At 52.2% G+C, this 15769-nt stretch overlaps 3 protein-coding genes across 3 annotated transcripts; 1 reads left to right on the top strand and 2 right to left on the bottom strand.

Annotated features, from left to right (window-relative positions):
* Window positions 1–616: 616 nt before the first annotated feature.
* COQ4 (coenzyme Q4) lies at window positions 617–6117 on the bottom strand. The gene is made up of 7 exons (XM_068211395.1): window positions 5996–6117; window positions 5735–5913; window positions 5189–5285; window positions 3525–3627; window positions 3287–3416; window positions 2450–2543; window positions 617–1887 (listed from the first exon to the last, which is right to left on the bottom strand). Exons 1-7 carry the CDS (start codon window positions 6067–6069, stop codon window positions 1725–1727), a joined length of 840 nt encoding a protein of 279 aa, XP_068067496.1. The 5' UTR covers window positions 6070–6117; the 3' UTR covers window positions 617–1724.
* Window positions 6074–10398, top strand: TRUB2 (TruB pseudouridine synthase family member 2). The gene is made up of 8 exons (XM_068211394.1): window positions 6074–6228; window positions 6452–6580; window positions 6678–6752; window positions 7273–7334; window positions 7632–7713; window positions 8255–8327; window positions 8776–8912; window positions 9514–10398. Exons 1-8 carry the CDS (start codon window positions 6126–6128, stop codon window positions 9810–9812), a joined length of 960 nt encoding a protein of 319 aa, XP_068067495.1. The 5' UTR covers window positions 6074–6125; the 3' UTR covers window positions 9813–10398.
* Window positions 10399–12285: 1887 nt separating this feature from the next.
* SWI5 (SWI5 homologous recombination repair protein) lies at window positions 12286–15187 on the bottom strand. Its single transcript, XM_068211396.1, has 5 exons — window positions 14904–15187; window positions 14755–14803; window positions 14221–14342; window positions 13176–13270; window positions 12286–12916 (listed from the first exon to the last, which is right to left on the bottom strand). Exons 1-5 carry the CDS (start codon window positions 15170–15172, stop codon window positions 12852–12854), a joined length of 600 nt encoding a protein of 199 aa, XP_068067497.1. The 5' UTR covers window positions 15173–15187; the 3' UTR covers window positions 12286–12851.
* Window positions 15188–15769: the final 582 nt, after the last annotated feature.

Raw genomic sequence — 15769 nt, 5'->3', positions numbered from 1 at the left:
AGCGTTTTCATGTGGCTGGTGTCTGCCCTCCCCAAATCACCCTCTGCCGCCTTCTTTCCGCATGCTCCTCAAGCGATGGCTGCAGGAACACGAGCCACAGAGACTGTTACTTGATCCGGCTGAGCAGATGCCGTTTAAAATTACATGATGTGCCATTTCTGTAGCGCTGGCACCAGCCCACTGAGCCACACGTGGCTGCACGAAGGCGGCACCATCAACACTTTCAGCCCAGACACTTCAAGGCCTCATTAAATAACCCAAAATGCAGCAAAAACCTCTCTCACGGCCATCATTTCTCATGTTTCCTTGACTGCTGCTCACATTTCCTGGAAGCAAATCGTTGCTGCCCTTTGGTTTATCCACCCCAAGGCTCTGACGTTTCTGGGTCATTTTAGAGGCAAATGTTTCTTTTCATCTCGACCACTGCACTCGGATAACCCCCACACTGTGTGTTTTACTGGCAGATAAAGGATGTATTTATATGCTGTCTTTTAGTATCTGTTTGAAATAACTCTGGGGGCCTAGGGAGGATTTGGAGAAAAACCCACAGTCTGGTTCGTGGGGTGGCTGATGCAGGGAGAAGTTAGAAAAAGGAAGTCTGGGGGACAGTAAGAAAACCTGCTGGAGGCAAAAAGGGGTGAGGTGTTGCATCAGATCTCCAGCTCAGGAGGGGACATGGGGCAAAAGGACTGGGGTAATGAACTACAACCCCAGTGTGGATTTATTAAAGAAGAAGGAATTCCAACAGCAAACACACATGAACAAAGAGCCACTGGCCTCGTGGCTCTTTGCCATCACATCCAGCAACTCTGCTCCCTGGCTGCTGGCAGTCTGGAGCACAGTTTAATTAACCCAGACAGCCATCAGCTCCTAGACACAGCACCAGCAGCTGCCGTTTCTGCACTCACTGGATTCAATCCCATAATCCCAGTTGTGTCATTTTGTTGCCCAAGGAAGGGATGACTCCTACCGAACAGCCAGCACAATCATGTGGATTTCATAATTTTTGATGGGGAGGGACTACAGGGAGACACAGCAGACTGGGATCGGCTCTCAAAACAGCCAATCCAGGAGGGAAAATATACAAAGGTATTTCCCTGCCTACCCTGTGGGCACAATCACACACTGCCTTCTCTCTGAGGCAGGAAGTGAGACACATCCAATATGACCCAACAGGAGACCAGTTAGGCACCAGTACAGAATGGGATTTCACCACTGCACACACCAAACCTGCCCCTGTGCTCCTCTGGAAAATCACGGGTTTAGCTCCAGTCCAGGGCAGCCCCAAGATTTGAAGCCTCGATCTTCCCAGGATGGGAAGGGTGGGAGGAAGGATTTACCTGCACAGCCCTGGGGCTGCAGAAGGCCAAGGCATCTGTTTGCTGCAGTGTGCTCCCTCCTCAGTCCAGCACTTGGGAGCATCAGTACTGGAATTCTGCTACTGCTGGGAGACCTGAGCAGCCAGACCAGCTGGCAAAGGCACATCCGACCTTGACCAAAATCACAAACAGCAAAAAAGGTGGAGTTTTTGTCACAGCACAGGGAGGTGCCAGTTGGCCCCTACCAACAGGTTAGTGCCAGCTCTTGGCAGGAGAAAACACAGCCCTCGGGTCCATGGTGGAAGAGCTACAGCCATGCTGTGCTCCTGGGCAGGGCAGGAGGATTCTGAGTGTGGCTGGGACCAGCTGCTGGCTGCCAACAGGGATCCCCCGGGCCCTGAGCTCTCACACGCAGACGGCCGGGGGAGGGAAGATGCCGAGCTCCTCCCGCAGGGACTCCACTGGCTGCTCCCAGCGCTGCTCGTAGTAGACGTTCAGGACGCAGCTGGCGTTGAGCCCGCTCCGAATCGCCCAGGGAACCAGCTCGGTGGCCAGGACCTGCAGCTTTCTGGAACAAACGATACAGGTGGTGGCACTTTTGATATCCACATTTTGTTAATTTCCGTCTCCAAGTCCCCATTGTAAGCTGATGCCAAGTCCATGTGTCCCATGTATCCCTCTACCTTTCTGGCATCCCCTCTGCTTAACTCACAGGGGAAACTGAGGCACAGAAGAGGATGGTGTACGAGGAAGGTTACAGTCAGCACCAACCCAAGGCCAGAACTCAGGTTCTGCAACTGCTGGGCAACAAAAACAGATGTGCTGGGGCAGGGAACAGCTGCCAGTATGGTGAGGGTCCTGCTGGCCCTCAACACATGCCCATCCAAGGTCTGGAAATTGCTCCTGCCTGGCACAGGGGAGCTGGTGTTGAATGCAGATTAAGCATCAGGTTCTGCTTCAGTGACAAGGCAAAGCTGTCATCCTTGGGATGTGGGGACAGCAGTAGGCTCATGGAGGGATCCGTGACTGACTCCTCACTGCAAACCAGCAGTGTCCTCTCTTTGTCCCCAGTGGACACGGGAAAGCACCACACAGGCTGGGTGTACCCAGGGCAGAGACTGGGCACCTACCGTGTGCTGAGCCGGACAGGGCCAAACGCTGCTCCCAGGACACACATGGGCAGCCCCGTCTGGATGGCTTCGAACCACTTCACCACCACCTCACCTGGGAGGGAGCAGGGAGGTTGTGAGCACACAGAGCACCTGCATCAAGGGCAGCCAGGGCTGTGTGGCTCCTCAGCACAGGCTTACGTCTGCCCTTCCCAAGGACGGCTACTTGGGAATGCTTCCTAAGTCTGGCCATGGCACCCCACAAGCCCTGGGAGCCAGGGGAACACATCCCAGGCAGTCCAACTCCCTGCAGACCTCAGCAATGCGGTGCCAAGGCCTGATGCTCCGTGTGGCTCTCCCAGTCTCCCAGCACAGGCCTTTTACAAAACTGCCTGGATTCAGGCAAAGCCTGAAGAGACCTGTCATGCTGGTCCCCACAGGTACCAGCAAGGCTGCACTTGTGACTTGCTATTGAGTCAGACACAAAATGAGGGCAAAGGACACAGAGACATGCAGATAAGGAGCAACCAGGAATTCCTTTCTGCCTTCACAAAGAGCTTGCAAAACATCCCTCCCTTCATGTCACCCTCCCTGCCAGGCAGAAAACACCCATCCAGTGCCTGCCTGTGCCCAGGGCTTGGGCAGAGCATCTCCCAGCAGGGAAAAGGTGACATCTCATGGCCTCTCGGTCACCGCTGAGCCAGGGATGTAGGACAGTGATGATGCAAAATCCCCACACACTGACCCAGGATGAGGATCAGGGGAGTCCAGCTGGCCCAGCCCGCTCCATTTCTGGGAGGCAGCTGAGCACAATCGGTGGGTTTGGCAGTGCAGCTCCCTGAGCCCACTGCTGCTCACCCAGCATGTTGGTTGGCATGCCCAGGAGGGTGTGCATCAGGTCATGGACTTCCCGGTACCGCTGGATCACGTATGCCAGCTCTTCATCATCGACAAACTTGGGCGGCATCCGGGTGTCTGGAGAAACTTTCTGCAAGTCCAAAGAGGCCCAACTCAACTCCATGGCTCCAATCTCACCTGTGCTCCCAGCACAGGGATCAGCCACAGAAATATGCACCCCATGAAACCCCACACTCACATTGTCCTCCAAGAACCGGACATACTCCCGGCCCAGCGAGCCCTCCGGCAGCCCCTGCAGCCTGGCCATGTCTAGGGTGGACAGACGGATGCGAGGCCGTTCCCTGGAAGCAAAACACAGGTCAGTGAGACTCCCAGTGAAATCCACAGCAGCAGGTCCTGCAGAAAAGGAGCCCTTGGAAACCCCCACCCCTGCCTCTTTCCATCTGTGCTATTTTCCCTGTGCAGATCCTAACTGCTCACTGCAGGGACAGCACTGTCTGCACATCTGTTGCAGAGGCTGGGGCACAAATTGCTTAAAGGCTCTACCCGAAGCCTTGGCAATAAAAGGACCTTTATCTTGTGTGCTTGTAACAACTCTGGTGGGAAAAACACCGGTGTCCCCTGCACTGAAAAGCTGCTGCTGTGTGGGCTGCCAGCCAGGCACAGCCCCCAGCAACAGCCAGCCCTGCAGAGCAGAGAAATGTAGTGCCCCTGCAAAGCAGCCAGAGCTTCAAAGGAGCAACCCCAAAGAGGAGAAGGAATTTGTTCTAAGCACAGGTTTAATTTCAATCCTGCTCAGGCTTTCACCACCAGCTACACAGAGAAAGGCCTCCTCTACAGATTGTTGGCAAACAGGTGCCTCACAGCCTTGGAAGTAAACAAAAGCCCTTTTATTTCCATTCACAAGGTAAACTCTTCCCATGATGAAAGATCCAGGAGCCGCTCAGCTCCTACAGTGGAGGTGCCAGGGAAAGAAGCATCACTGGCACCGGTTTCACACTGGCGGCAGATATTTCCTTGTGTATTTGTTGTCAAAGGAACCTCAGTAGCTTGGGGGATAAATAAAAAAAAGACCTGTGTGCCCAATTCAGACCCCTGCAAATCCCTGCAATACCACAGGGCAAGGAGCAGGTGGGTATATCCCTTCCCAACCCTCTCCCTGGGCAGTTCTGCTGGGATTCAGCCCCATCCCAGTGCTCTGGATGTTTTACCAAGTCAACTTCTTGAGCCAGAACGAGGCTGGTCTGCACAAACATATGGCAAAAGGCAACTTTTCTCAAGCTCCTATGTGACATAAGCAGCAGGTGTGACACATGACAGGGAATAGGGAAAAGGCAGCAGATACACAGTGGAAGCTTGGTTAATAAGAAAAATCCCCCCCCGGTCTTCAGCCTTGCTGCACTCAATGAGTCCTTGCAGACATGGAAGCAGAAGTGATGGAGTCTTAAAAAAGAAAACAAGAGAAGTGGCCTCATTTCAGCTTGAGCCAGGAAAAAAATATGGAACTGTCTAAGGAGGAGGCAGACCAGCACAGTCTCCAATGCAAGAAAATGCGGCAGCAGGCATAGGGAAGAAATCCATGGATGCAGTGTGTTCTCATCACTGCTCAGCATCCACATCCATGGATTTCTCCCCTGTGCCTGCTGCTGCATCTCGTGGTGTTGGCAGCTGCCAGTTCCAGCAGCGAAGCAGAACAGACAGGCAAGTGGTGCCTGCCCTTAGATGTGTCACAGGGCTCCTGTGAGCGTTAAAAATAAAGTTAGCCTGGAGGGTTAGAACAACAAAACACTTGTGCTGCTTCCAAGCTCTCCCTTCACAGGGCCAAGGAACCTGCTTGGCCTCGTGTCTGCCACCCCACCACAAACCACACAGCGAGGGAGGGAGGGATGGGGAGGGACGCACTGGAGGATGCGGTAACCTTCAGGGTGGTTTTTCATCTTGTCTCGCAGGTTTGGCAGGGCCAGGCAGCCTGTGGTCTCCCCAAGGACTGCCACCATGTCTGAAAGAGAGACCAGAGAGTGACCCAAGAGCTGTTTTCGCAACACCCAGCTATCCTCGGTTGGCAGGTGAGGAAATAGGGCAGTGAACCAACCCATCGGCCAGGAGCAGGCAGGAAGCCCGTGGCAAAGTGGGGATCCCATAAACCACAGATATTCAGCCTCAGGGCTACTCTGGCCTGGTGTCACCCAGATGACCCTTCCTGGGAATGGGATGGAGGAGCAGGCAAGAGGCCTGGGGGACTCTGGAGAAATAGACCGGTCTGGGTGCCATCGCAAGGGGTCACACTGGGGTGTGTTTGGGTTTCCTGACTCCCTCTCTTTCAAAGCCTCCTTCGCCGGGTCAGTTCTCAGCCCTGCGCTTGCCCCAGACTCTCCTATGAAGCTTCCAGGCGGCAGGGAGCGGGACTTTCTGGACGCGGGTGGCAGGCGCTGCCCTCGCCGGCCTTACCGTGTCTGTAGGGGTCATAGAGCGCCATGAGCGCGGAGCCGGCGGCCAGCAGCGCCTTCTGCAGCGGGCTGGTGGGGATGTGCCCGGGGTACAGCTGCTGCCACCCTTCCATCTCCTCCTCCTCCTCCTCCTCGCCGCGTCCATCCCGACCCCGCGGCTCGCTGTGGCTCGGCCGGGCTCTGCCTGCGGGGAGCAGCGGGTAAGGGAGCGGCCCGGGTGAGGGGCTGGCCCGGACGCTCCAGGGGCAGCGGCGGGAGGCACTTGCCTGGGGAAGCGGGACCCCCCCGCAGCAGCGGGACCCCCGCCCGCGCCGCCCGCAGCAGCAGCTGCCGCATCCCCGGCGCCGACCCCGCCGCTGCCCCGGAAGCGCCCGGAGCGGGGCGGGGCGGCCATGGCGGCGGCGGCCGAGCTGGCCGGGCTGTTCGCCGTGTACAAGCCGGCGGGGGTGGCGTGGGGCCGCGTCCGGGAGGCGGTGGAGACGCGGCTGCTGCGCGGTGAGCGCGGGCGGCGGGACCCCCTAGACCATCCCATCCCCAGGGGCTACCGGTGGGGCCGGGCCCGTCCTATCCCATCCCATCCCATCCCATCCCATCCCATCCCATCCCATCCCATCCCATCCCGTCCCATCCCATCCCGTCCCGTCCCGTCCCGTCCCGTCCCGTCCCCGGGATTCGCCAGCCGCCCCTGACCCCCCCTCTCCCCCCGTTTCTCTCTCAGAGCTGAACGCGGCGCCGGGACCCGCCCCGCGGCAGCGAGTCCGCTTCCTACCGACCCCGGCCCCGGGCGGCGGCGGGGCCGTGGAGCTGGTGGCTGCCAGGGTGCCGGTGCTGGCCGACCACCCCCTCGGTAAGGGCACAGCGGGGCCTGGGCCGGGAGAAGCCGGGGACCGGCGGGAGCCCCGGGCAGGCGCTGCGGGCCGGCTCCATCACTGTCTCCGTTGCAGTGCGAGGCCCGCGGTTCAGGAAGCTGAAGATCGGAGCAGGTCACCGGCTGGATGTGAAGGCCTCGGGAGTCTTCGGTGGGTCTCGTCCCGGGGCAGCACCGTGTCCTGCTGTCTGCGAGGTGATGGGTTTCCATGCAGGGAAGAAGGGTGGATGCACGGCCATTGCACTGCAGCAGCCCCTGGGTCTCGCAGCTCCAGTGGGAGTTTAAGTGCTAAAGCACAGAAGAAATGGCCCAGCAAGCCGCCGGCAAAGCTCGATGGGAGAGACCCAGGCACAGTGGGTTCTGCTGGGGGACACCAATCCCCACGTCTGCTCCACCACCTCCATTGGCTTTGCTGTGGCTGGCGCTGCTGAGCATTCCTGAGTGCCCAGATGGAAAGTTCTGGGGAAATCCAAGAGCTCTAGTTACAGCCCTGTGGTTTTCACGCCAGACAATAATCTGGGGGTCTAATTGCACTGCTCAGAATGTGACTCCTAAGGAGATACAGCCCTGCCCAGGGGGCAAGAGTGGTGTGAGTGTTCAGTGCTGTGTAAATGCACATCAGTGACTTCGTGTGAGGCTGAATAACAGGTTCCCCATTTTCTGTGTTTCAGTGCTTGGCATTGGCCATGGGAACAAGCTGCTCACTGACCTGTACAACTGCCACCTGACCAAGGTAGGTGCTGGCTCTGAACAGGCCACGGAGCCCCAGAGTGCCATCACACACTTGATCCTGCCTCAGTGCCCCAGACCAGCCTTGTGATGCTGATGCTGCACTTAAGTCTCAAACCTATGAATGCTTTAGAGCTCCTTCACATGAGCATCTACTTGTGGCCTTTTGAGCTCAGGATGCTGCTGTCTTTTTGTATAAAACTCTGATAGCCTGCACTTCTAGCAGCTGCATGGTACAGTACTGTTGCCCAATTGCTTGGAGCATTTTTTTGATAAATAGCACTCTTTGTCATTCTTCCAGGTTTATACTGTTGGTGGGCTTTTTGGTAAAGCCACTGATGACTTCTCAGACACAGGAAATTTAGTAGAGAAGACAACATTTGGTAAGAAACTGATTTGATGTGTTGTTTTTTGTTTTTTTAACAGAACACCAAACTACAGATTAAAGCATTTAATCAGGTGAATTGCACAATGACAAAAGCAGCATCTTGCATGTCTTCTAGTCCTTGTTGATGTTGTAGTGCCCCTGTTCTAAATCTAACCATGATATATACAAAGCCAGTGTGAATGCTGGTCACAGTGGTTGCTAATTAGTTGGTCAGGACCCAGATCTCCTGTGAATCACACTTGGAGATAGCAGTTAGGAGATTTCATTGAATGAAAACATAAAAGAAATAAAGAAAATTGGAGCATCAACATTTTGGAATCAGTTAAGCAAAAGAACTCTTCCCTTGGCAGTCCAGCTCTGTGCTGCTCCATGTAGAGTCAGGGGAAGTGACTTTGCAAAGGCCACCCCTCAGCTCTCATCAGCCCCTTTTGATGTGACTGCCTGCCCGAGGGACAGCAATACCTCAGTGGCACTTTTCAGGCTTTCCAGTTTCTGGATGGATAATTGAGACTTTGTTTTTGCCTTAATATTTGCAGATCATATCACAAGGGAGAAGCTGGAGCGGATTCTTGCTGTCATTCAAGGGACAAATCAAAAGGCCCTGCTGATGTGCGTATCCACCAGGGCAATGAGCTGATCTGATCCCACTGCCATGTGCTGGTCTTCAAAACAGATGAGAGGATTTTGTTTCCCATAATCAAAGTCTGTAAAGGTTGGAGTGCTAGCAGGAGGTAGAGAGGAGTTACTCTGAGTGCTCTGTGCTGTGGTGAGAGGTTGCAGTTAAATGTCCTTCTCGTATCCCAAAATCTCCAATCTGCTGGTTTAGGTCCAATCTGCTATATTAGGGCTGACAAAAATAACTTGTAGACATGACCAAGTACCTCCCTCCCAAACTGTGCTACACTACTGATAGTACCTACACCACTAAAATATCGGCAGAAACTCACTGAATGGTTTTAAGAATAAAAATTGCATCTCTGTTTTAGGGGATGGACATATTTTGGATGTCTTTGGAGAGAAGTTCTAAATGTCTCTGCTGCTCTGTTTTGTTCCCTAGGTATTCTAACATTGATATGAAAACACAAGAGGCATACGAGCTGGCTGTCAAAGGGTTGATTCGCCCCACGGGAAAAAGCCCCCCAATAATCACAGCAATCCGATGCCTCCAGTTTGCACTTCCAGAATTCCAGCTAGGTAGGACTGGCACAGAATGTACTGGGGAACTCTGAGTATGTATTATGGCAAATAAGTTGGTAAACTTCTTTTTCTTACTCATTATTTAATGCAAAATGAGTTGCTGGGAATTTCTTATTAACTTATAACTTCTCTGGTAAATCCAGCCAGCTCATAGCTTTTGCCTTGCCAGTTCAGATCTAAGCCCAAGGCTTGAAAGTTTGCATCATGAATACTTATGGGGGAAATTCTTCTTAATTCAATGTTTCAGTGTAATGCATTTCAGTGCTGGGTTTTGGGCTTTTTTTTTCTGTGTGGTTTGTTTTCCTGTAGCCCGTCCCCTTTCCCTCACAAATGATTTGTCTTATTTAAAAAGGTGCCTTTTTATCCCCTTTGAAATACCTAAATTTCTGCATTACTCTTCTATATCTGTAGGTTTGTTTTCTAAAGTATTCACTGTGGAAGGGTGTGGAACACCCTGCAGTATTCCAGAAAATAATACCATGCTCTTAGTGTCTTCTGCCAAACCAGTTCTTTCAGCGTAACTGCGAGTGATGTCTGGATTTAGTGTCAGAACTTGTGTCAATGCTCTGCTTCTGAAGGAATGTCTCTGTCCTCCTAGAAATCCATTGCTTGCATGAGACTCAGCAGTACCTCCGGAAGATGGTTCACGAGATTGGTCTGGAGCTGAAATCATCTGCTGTGTGCACACAAGTGCGGAGAATACGCGACGGGGTTTTCACGGTGGACGACGCTCTCCCGAGAACTCAGTGGAACCTGCAGAGCATCCAGGAGGCAATTCGGAACTGTCAGCTCAAAGTGGAAACAGAGCTGGAGAAAACCCTGGCACACGGGGAGAACAGTCCTCTTCATCAGCTGGATGGGGACACAGCTGAGCATGCTCTGCAGGAGCGTCCATGAGCAATCCCTGCAGCACAATACGGCAGCGACGTGCCAGCAATGTGATGGACAGCAGAAGGAAAGAGGTTAATTGCAGTTCACTTCCACCCTTTCCTTGAGATGACTTTTATCAGAGGCTTTTTTCTCTTCAGTTGAAAGGCTGTATCATTTTTTTTAAAGCATCACAAACATTTCATTAACAGGAGGTAGCTGTGCCAAAATTCCTGTTGATTTTGAGAACATTAGGTTGCTAAGGGATCTAAAAACCCATTCCTGAATTGTTTAGCAGCAGGAAGTAGTGTAAAAAAGCTGTACAGAAAGCTGTATTCCTTTGACTGCACAGATTTGTTCCTTGCAACTGGCAGCATAACTTATCTGGATTTTATTTTCCCCGTGTTCTCCTGGAGTATTTTCTTTCCATTAGCCCTGCTCTCAGACACATGAGAGCTCAAAATCAGGCTAAATGAGGGATGTACAGGATAAAACACAGCTTACCCAAAGCAATGCAAGGAAATGGTTTTATCCAGAGTAGGCATGTGATGAAAAGTGGCTTATAATGGGGACTAATGCACAGGATACACAAAAAATAAAATGGGAAATGACCTAACGGGGAAGAGGTTGGTTCTTGGCTCGGTACTCATCCATGTACCTTGACCCATAAAAACCCAGCAAGTGCTACTTTATTTTACCCTTTTTTTCCTGAGGAGCCAAGGGTGTTCAGTGGTCTCTGATATCCTCCTCTGCAGCAGCTCCTTGCAGACAGCAGGTCCTGCCCTTTGGGAAACTGTAAACACTGTGATACCATTTAATCTCTCTTAGCTCATTATAGCTGGGTCTGGCTTTGCAGACACACTTTCAAAATTGAAGTTAAAAGTCTGGAATTACACTTACCATTATTGCACTCAATGGTTTCCCAGTTATATACTTACTTAGTGAGCTTGGAGATCTATTTATGGAAAGCAGAAGATTTGTTCTGTTCTTCTCCTGGACTTGGACAAAGGCCGGCATATTTCATCCTCCAGGTGACAGCCATAAAGGTACAAGAGTAGCTCTGGGAGGGGCAGTCACAGGGGCCATGATGAAGTAGCTCAGTGGCAGTGTGCAGTCCTGTCCTGAAGCATCGCAGGAGTTAACTTAGTACCTGGAATCTTTCGGTTCTGGGTTCCTCTGGGCTGCACAGAGCAGCCAGAACAGCCGTGGAATGCAGCTGCCACCCCCTGGCAGAGCCAGCGTGCCAGCAGCAGGGATTCCCCAAGGACACCGTGCCCTGTCCTTGGGTTGTTCTGTGGGTGTTGTCATTCTCCATGGACATGATTGGGATCAGAGACCTTCCCTGGACACCTGCCCAGCGCTACCTGAAGCGTAAACCCATCCCTGCAGCCACAAGCAGAACATTTGCACAGCTACAGCTGCAAGTTTTAACTCCAGTGCTCCTACATAGTGGGGAAGAAAACATGGACTTCTCACTCCTTGAACAACCTGCAGTAACTTTGGTAATGGACTGTACTTCATCCCCTCAGCTCACACAAAACCAGAAGAATTTCCATACGTACTTCCTATTGCAAAAGCAATTTCCAGTTGTGTGTGTCACTGACAGATGAACATTTTGGTTGGAACACTCCGAACGCTGAGCCAGTCCTTCTACACAGGAAATACCAGCCAAAACAACAACTTCAGTAAACACAGTTTGTATTTCCCAGTTCTTGCCACCTTGTGCCTTTTTTCCTCCCCTTAAAACTATCCCAAAACACACGAGTGTTCCACACTTGGCAGAAGGGTATGTGTTGGGGAGGGGTGTGAACGTCCCCCCGAGAGTCCACTCTGGTCTGGCCACAGGAAATATTCTGCACAGCTGCACATCAACAGAGACTTACTTGGATGAATCATGGAATATACAGGCTCTTTCTGTCCCCCTGCTTGAGACCACTCCCCACAGCTTTTAAGGCAAATCAAGACATTATTAGTGATATTTCTGTGCCACATCCAGAGCCAGGAGTGTAAAACCAATTATCTGTTCTCAGCAGCAGCCTTGCGACTGGTTTCAGGCTTCCGATCACAATGAAGATAGATTAATTTGATTCAAATTTGGAAGGAACAAGCAGACTGCAGCATGGGCCTAACTGGAGACCACAGGGGAAAGTTACTGGCTGGAAGGTCTTGGAAAGTAAAAATGGACAGAAGGACATCAAGTCTGAGTGAAAAAGGGACAATAGATCTGCAGTCAGCAGAGCACTTCATCACTTCCAACTGCCCAAAGCAGCCAAATTTAGTCTGTGCAGTCACCCTCAGCCCTAACACTGACATTGAAACACTCGTGCTCCCAACATCGTGCACTGTCCGGGACAACGCTCACTCCCACCATGACTCTGCACTTAGAGCAGAGAAGTGATTCTGCACCTGCACATTCCTGGAGAAAACATTTGAATAGTTCATGTCTCAATATAGTTTTAGAATTTGTTCCCAGGTTCATGCACTGTTTTATAGGCTCTTAAAGTGATTTACTGACAAATGTGAAGGCTGCTTTATTCAGAGTGAACAGTTCAACACAACTTTACACTTTGCCATTTACTACAGAAATGATACAAAACCTCCAGATACCAGAGCAGTAAGTACAAAAATGCAGAACACCCAGACTTCTCTGGATTTGTTGATAAAACAAAAGAAACCCCCAAACCACCACATTTTCTGCCTTCTCCCCTCCTTTCTTCTGAGGGTTTTCCTTTCAAAGCAGCTATTACATTGCACATTTGTATGTCCTCACTTCATCTATCCATTCAATAACCCAACAGCCCCTGGATACTGCAGGGAATCAAAGGCTCAACATCAACTTGAACTACAAGTTGAACTTGAGGAAGAGGCTCAACATCAACTTGAACTACAACCTTTCAAAAAAAAAAGAATCCTGTTGATCAGGTAGTACATGAAATCATCTAAGATCCTACATCCCCTTTCCAAAGGTTCCTTTTCCACCTTCAGTCTCTCCTAAACCAGGATGTCACCAATGTGTGATGGCCCAGTGACAGTCACTTTTGCAGGACACGGCAGTCTCCACGTTCAGGACTAGTCACTGAGCTCCAGGTCATACTCAGGGTAGAGCTGTTTTGTAGTGACCCCTCGGATAACAGCTAGGAAATAAAGAAACAGCATTGCTTTCATTAAACAAAGATCAGGTGAGTCAGAAACATGATGTTTTCTTCCCCTCATTATCCCACAGCACATCCTATAGTCAAGAAACCCAAGGTTTTCCAGCTGTGCCTCCTGCTTGCCCAAACACTTTTTTTTAAAGTGAAGAATCTGCAACACAAACTTTGCCTCCATGGCAGCAGTTTCTTTCTGTATGAAAACACTGACTAAAAAGGTCTTGAACAGCTTTCCCTTCCTTACCTAGCTTGCCCAGGAGCATCTGCCCAGCATCTTTGATTTCATTATACTCATGGAGCAGAGAGATGTGCTTGTCCAGTTCCTCCAGGCTGTAGCCCCTGTAAAATAACACCAGGAAGGTCACAAATGACACAGAGGGACTGGGGCTTCCTGCCGCTGTGGGAGATACCCAAGCCTGGCACCCCTAAAGCAGAGACTGAACACAGCAAAGTGCAGTTGCTGCAAGTCCTAAACGTGAAAGAGCTACACAAGCTCAAGAAAGCCAATGCACCCAAGTTCTCAGAATCAAGTAGAAACAAGAGTAGGCTGTGGTGAATTCCATTGATATGTATCTGTAACCTGTATATAGGGAAAAACTAAAAATCATAGAATCATTTAGGATGGAACAGACCCCCAAGAGCATCAAGTCCAACCTTTGGCTAAGCACCACCTTATTAACTAAACTAGAGCACTGAATGCCATATCCAGTCATCTCTTGAACACCTCCAGGGACCATGACTCCATCACCTCCCTGGCCAGCCTAGTCCAATGTTTAATCACCCTTTCAGCAAAGAAATTCCTCCTGATGTCCAACCTGAAGTTCCCCTGGCATAGCCTGAGGCCATTCCTCTTGTTCTGTCTAGAAGGTTTGTTTACCCTTGAGGATAAATGAAAAAGGGTTCTGGAACAGCCTTTGTTGTTTTACCATTTCCATCCTATGCGCTACATTTACCTTAGAAAATCTCAGTCTTTCACAACAAAAAACAAGTGGCTAAAATTATCTGTTCCCAGTACGTACATAATTACCTCAGGAACACCCAGGCTAAAACAAAAATCCTCTTATGCAAGCTACTAGTAAAACTTGTTTTTCTTTACCACATGAAGTGGAAAGAATTCCCTCTTGTCTCTAACAAGTCCCATCACTTACAACACTGTGGCCAACATTGCACCACACCAACCATAGCATCATAGAAGGTCAGCTCTCAGCTCCAATTCCTGGATCACATTTTATTTTAAAAACAAAAATAATTAAGGCATCAAGTAAACACTGAGCTTGCCAAGGACATACTCTGACAATAATTGTGCAATTTCCTGGTCTAGAGCAAGGTCTTTCTGTTTCAGCTCCTTGATTTCACATCGCAGGGCTTCTGCGCTGGCTTCATTAGGCTGGAAGGACTTTGGAGATGGGATCTGTAGAACACAGAAGACACGTAGCAGAAACTCAGCTCTGGGTGAGATGTGACAATGCTGGAGCACAAATGTGAAAATAGTGTATATGTCACTCGATAAAACAGGAGAAAAGGAAAAAAATAGCCCCAGGGCAAGGAGGGGGGGGTTCAAGTAAAATGTGGATCAGTGTACATAACACTAGCCTGCTCCATGCCACATCTAACCGCACTTTCGAGAGCTACACTGTAAAGTGAAAATAAGTAATTAAAAATCACAATGTGCCTTTTATGAGAAACTCCCAGCACGACACAGTGCAAACTGCGGTGCCGGCGCTAACCCGGGGAACCCTCAAGGAAAAATCCTCCCCACCGGGCCGGGCTGAGCCCCCGCGGGCGTGCGAGCGGCTCCGGGGGCAGCCCCGCGCAGGACTCACCGGTGTCCTGGATCCGGCCGTGCCGCTCCGCCGGCCGCCGGCCGAGACCCTGGCAAAGCAGAGGGCGCCGCGTCAGGGGCCGGTGCCGCCACCCGCCTCGGCGGGGACACGGCCCGGGAGGGGAGGGGCAGCGGGGAACCGGCTCCTACCTCGTGGGCAGGGCCCGCGGCGGCGGGTGGCGGGGCGGGCCGCGGCCCGCGCTCGGCGGGACCCGCTGGGCCAGGGCTGAGGGCTCCGCGCTGAAGGCTCCGGGCTCCCGCCACACCGGAGAGTTGTAGTCCCCCCGCCACGGAGCACGCCGGGAGTTATAGTCCTCCTGCCACAGAGCGCGCTGGACTTTGTAGTTCCCCCGCCTCAGGGCACGCCGGGAGTTGTAGTTCCCTGCCGGGCCCGACCGTGGCGGGGCCGCAGGTGACATTGGGTGTGGCAGGACACAATTGTCCCCCAATGGCCGCAGCCGAGGTCGTTACATTTGGTGCTTCAGAGACACCTCAGCACCGCGCCTCAGCTGGGACGGGGGCTCAGGGGATCTCGGGGTCACTCACACAGAATCATTGAATCAATCTGGTTCGAAAAGACCTCTAGTTCGAAAAATCACCCCTGTGATGGAACACCACCATGGCAACCAGACCACGGCGCTGGGTGCCATGTCCAGTCTTTACCCCTTAAGCACCCCTGCAATGTTGTTTTCGCAAGGTGAGCACTGCCCACGGCCCCGGTTGTCCCCGTGTCCCACCGGGCCACCGCAGTTCCCTCGGGGCCCGGCCCCCCGAGTCCCGCACAGAGGCTCGGACAGCGCTGGAGGCCCCGTCCCGCCGCGCTCGGGCCCGCTGGCGCAGGGAGCCGTGTCCCTGTGAGCGCCGTGTCTCAGAGCCGGAGCTGCCCGAGCCTCAGGTGCTGCCGCGCTTGGAAGGTCAAAGGATTTGGGATCACACACAGCGACCCTGCCGCCTGCGCTGCGCGCGGGATCAGCGCTCGGACACCACAGGGCGGAACGCGAGGCGGGTGTGCGGGA

Source organism: Anomalospiza imberbis, chromosome 21 (assembly GCF_031753505.1).
Source record: "Anomalospiza imberbis isolate Cuckoo-Finch-1a 21T00152 chromosome 21, ASM3175350v1, whole genome shotgun sequence".
Lineage (NCBI taxonomy): Eukaryota > Metazoa > Chordata > Aves > Passeriformes > Viduidae > Anomalospiza > Anomalospiza imberbis.
The sequence above is the reverse complement of the archived record's forward strand: the minus strand, read 5'-3'. Positions and strand labels throughout refer to the sequence as shown.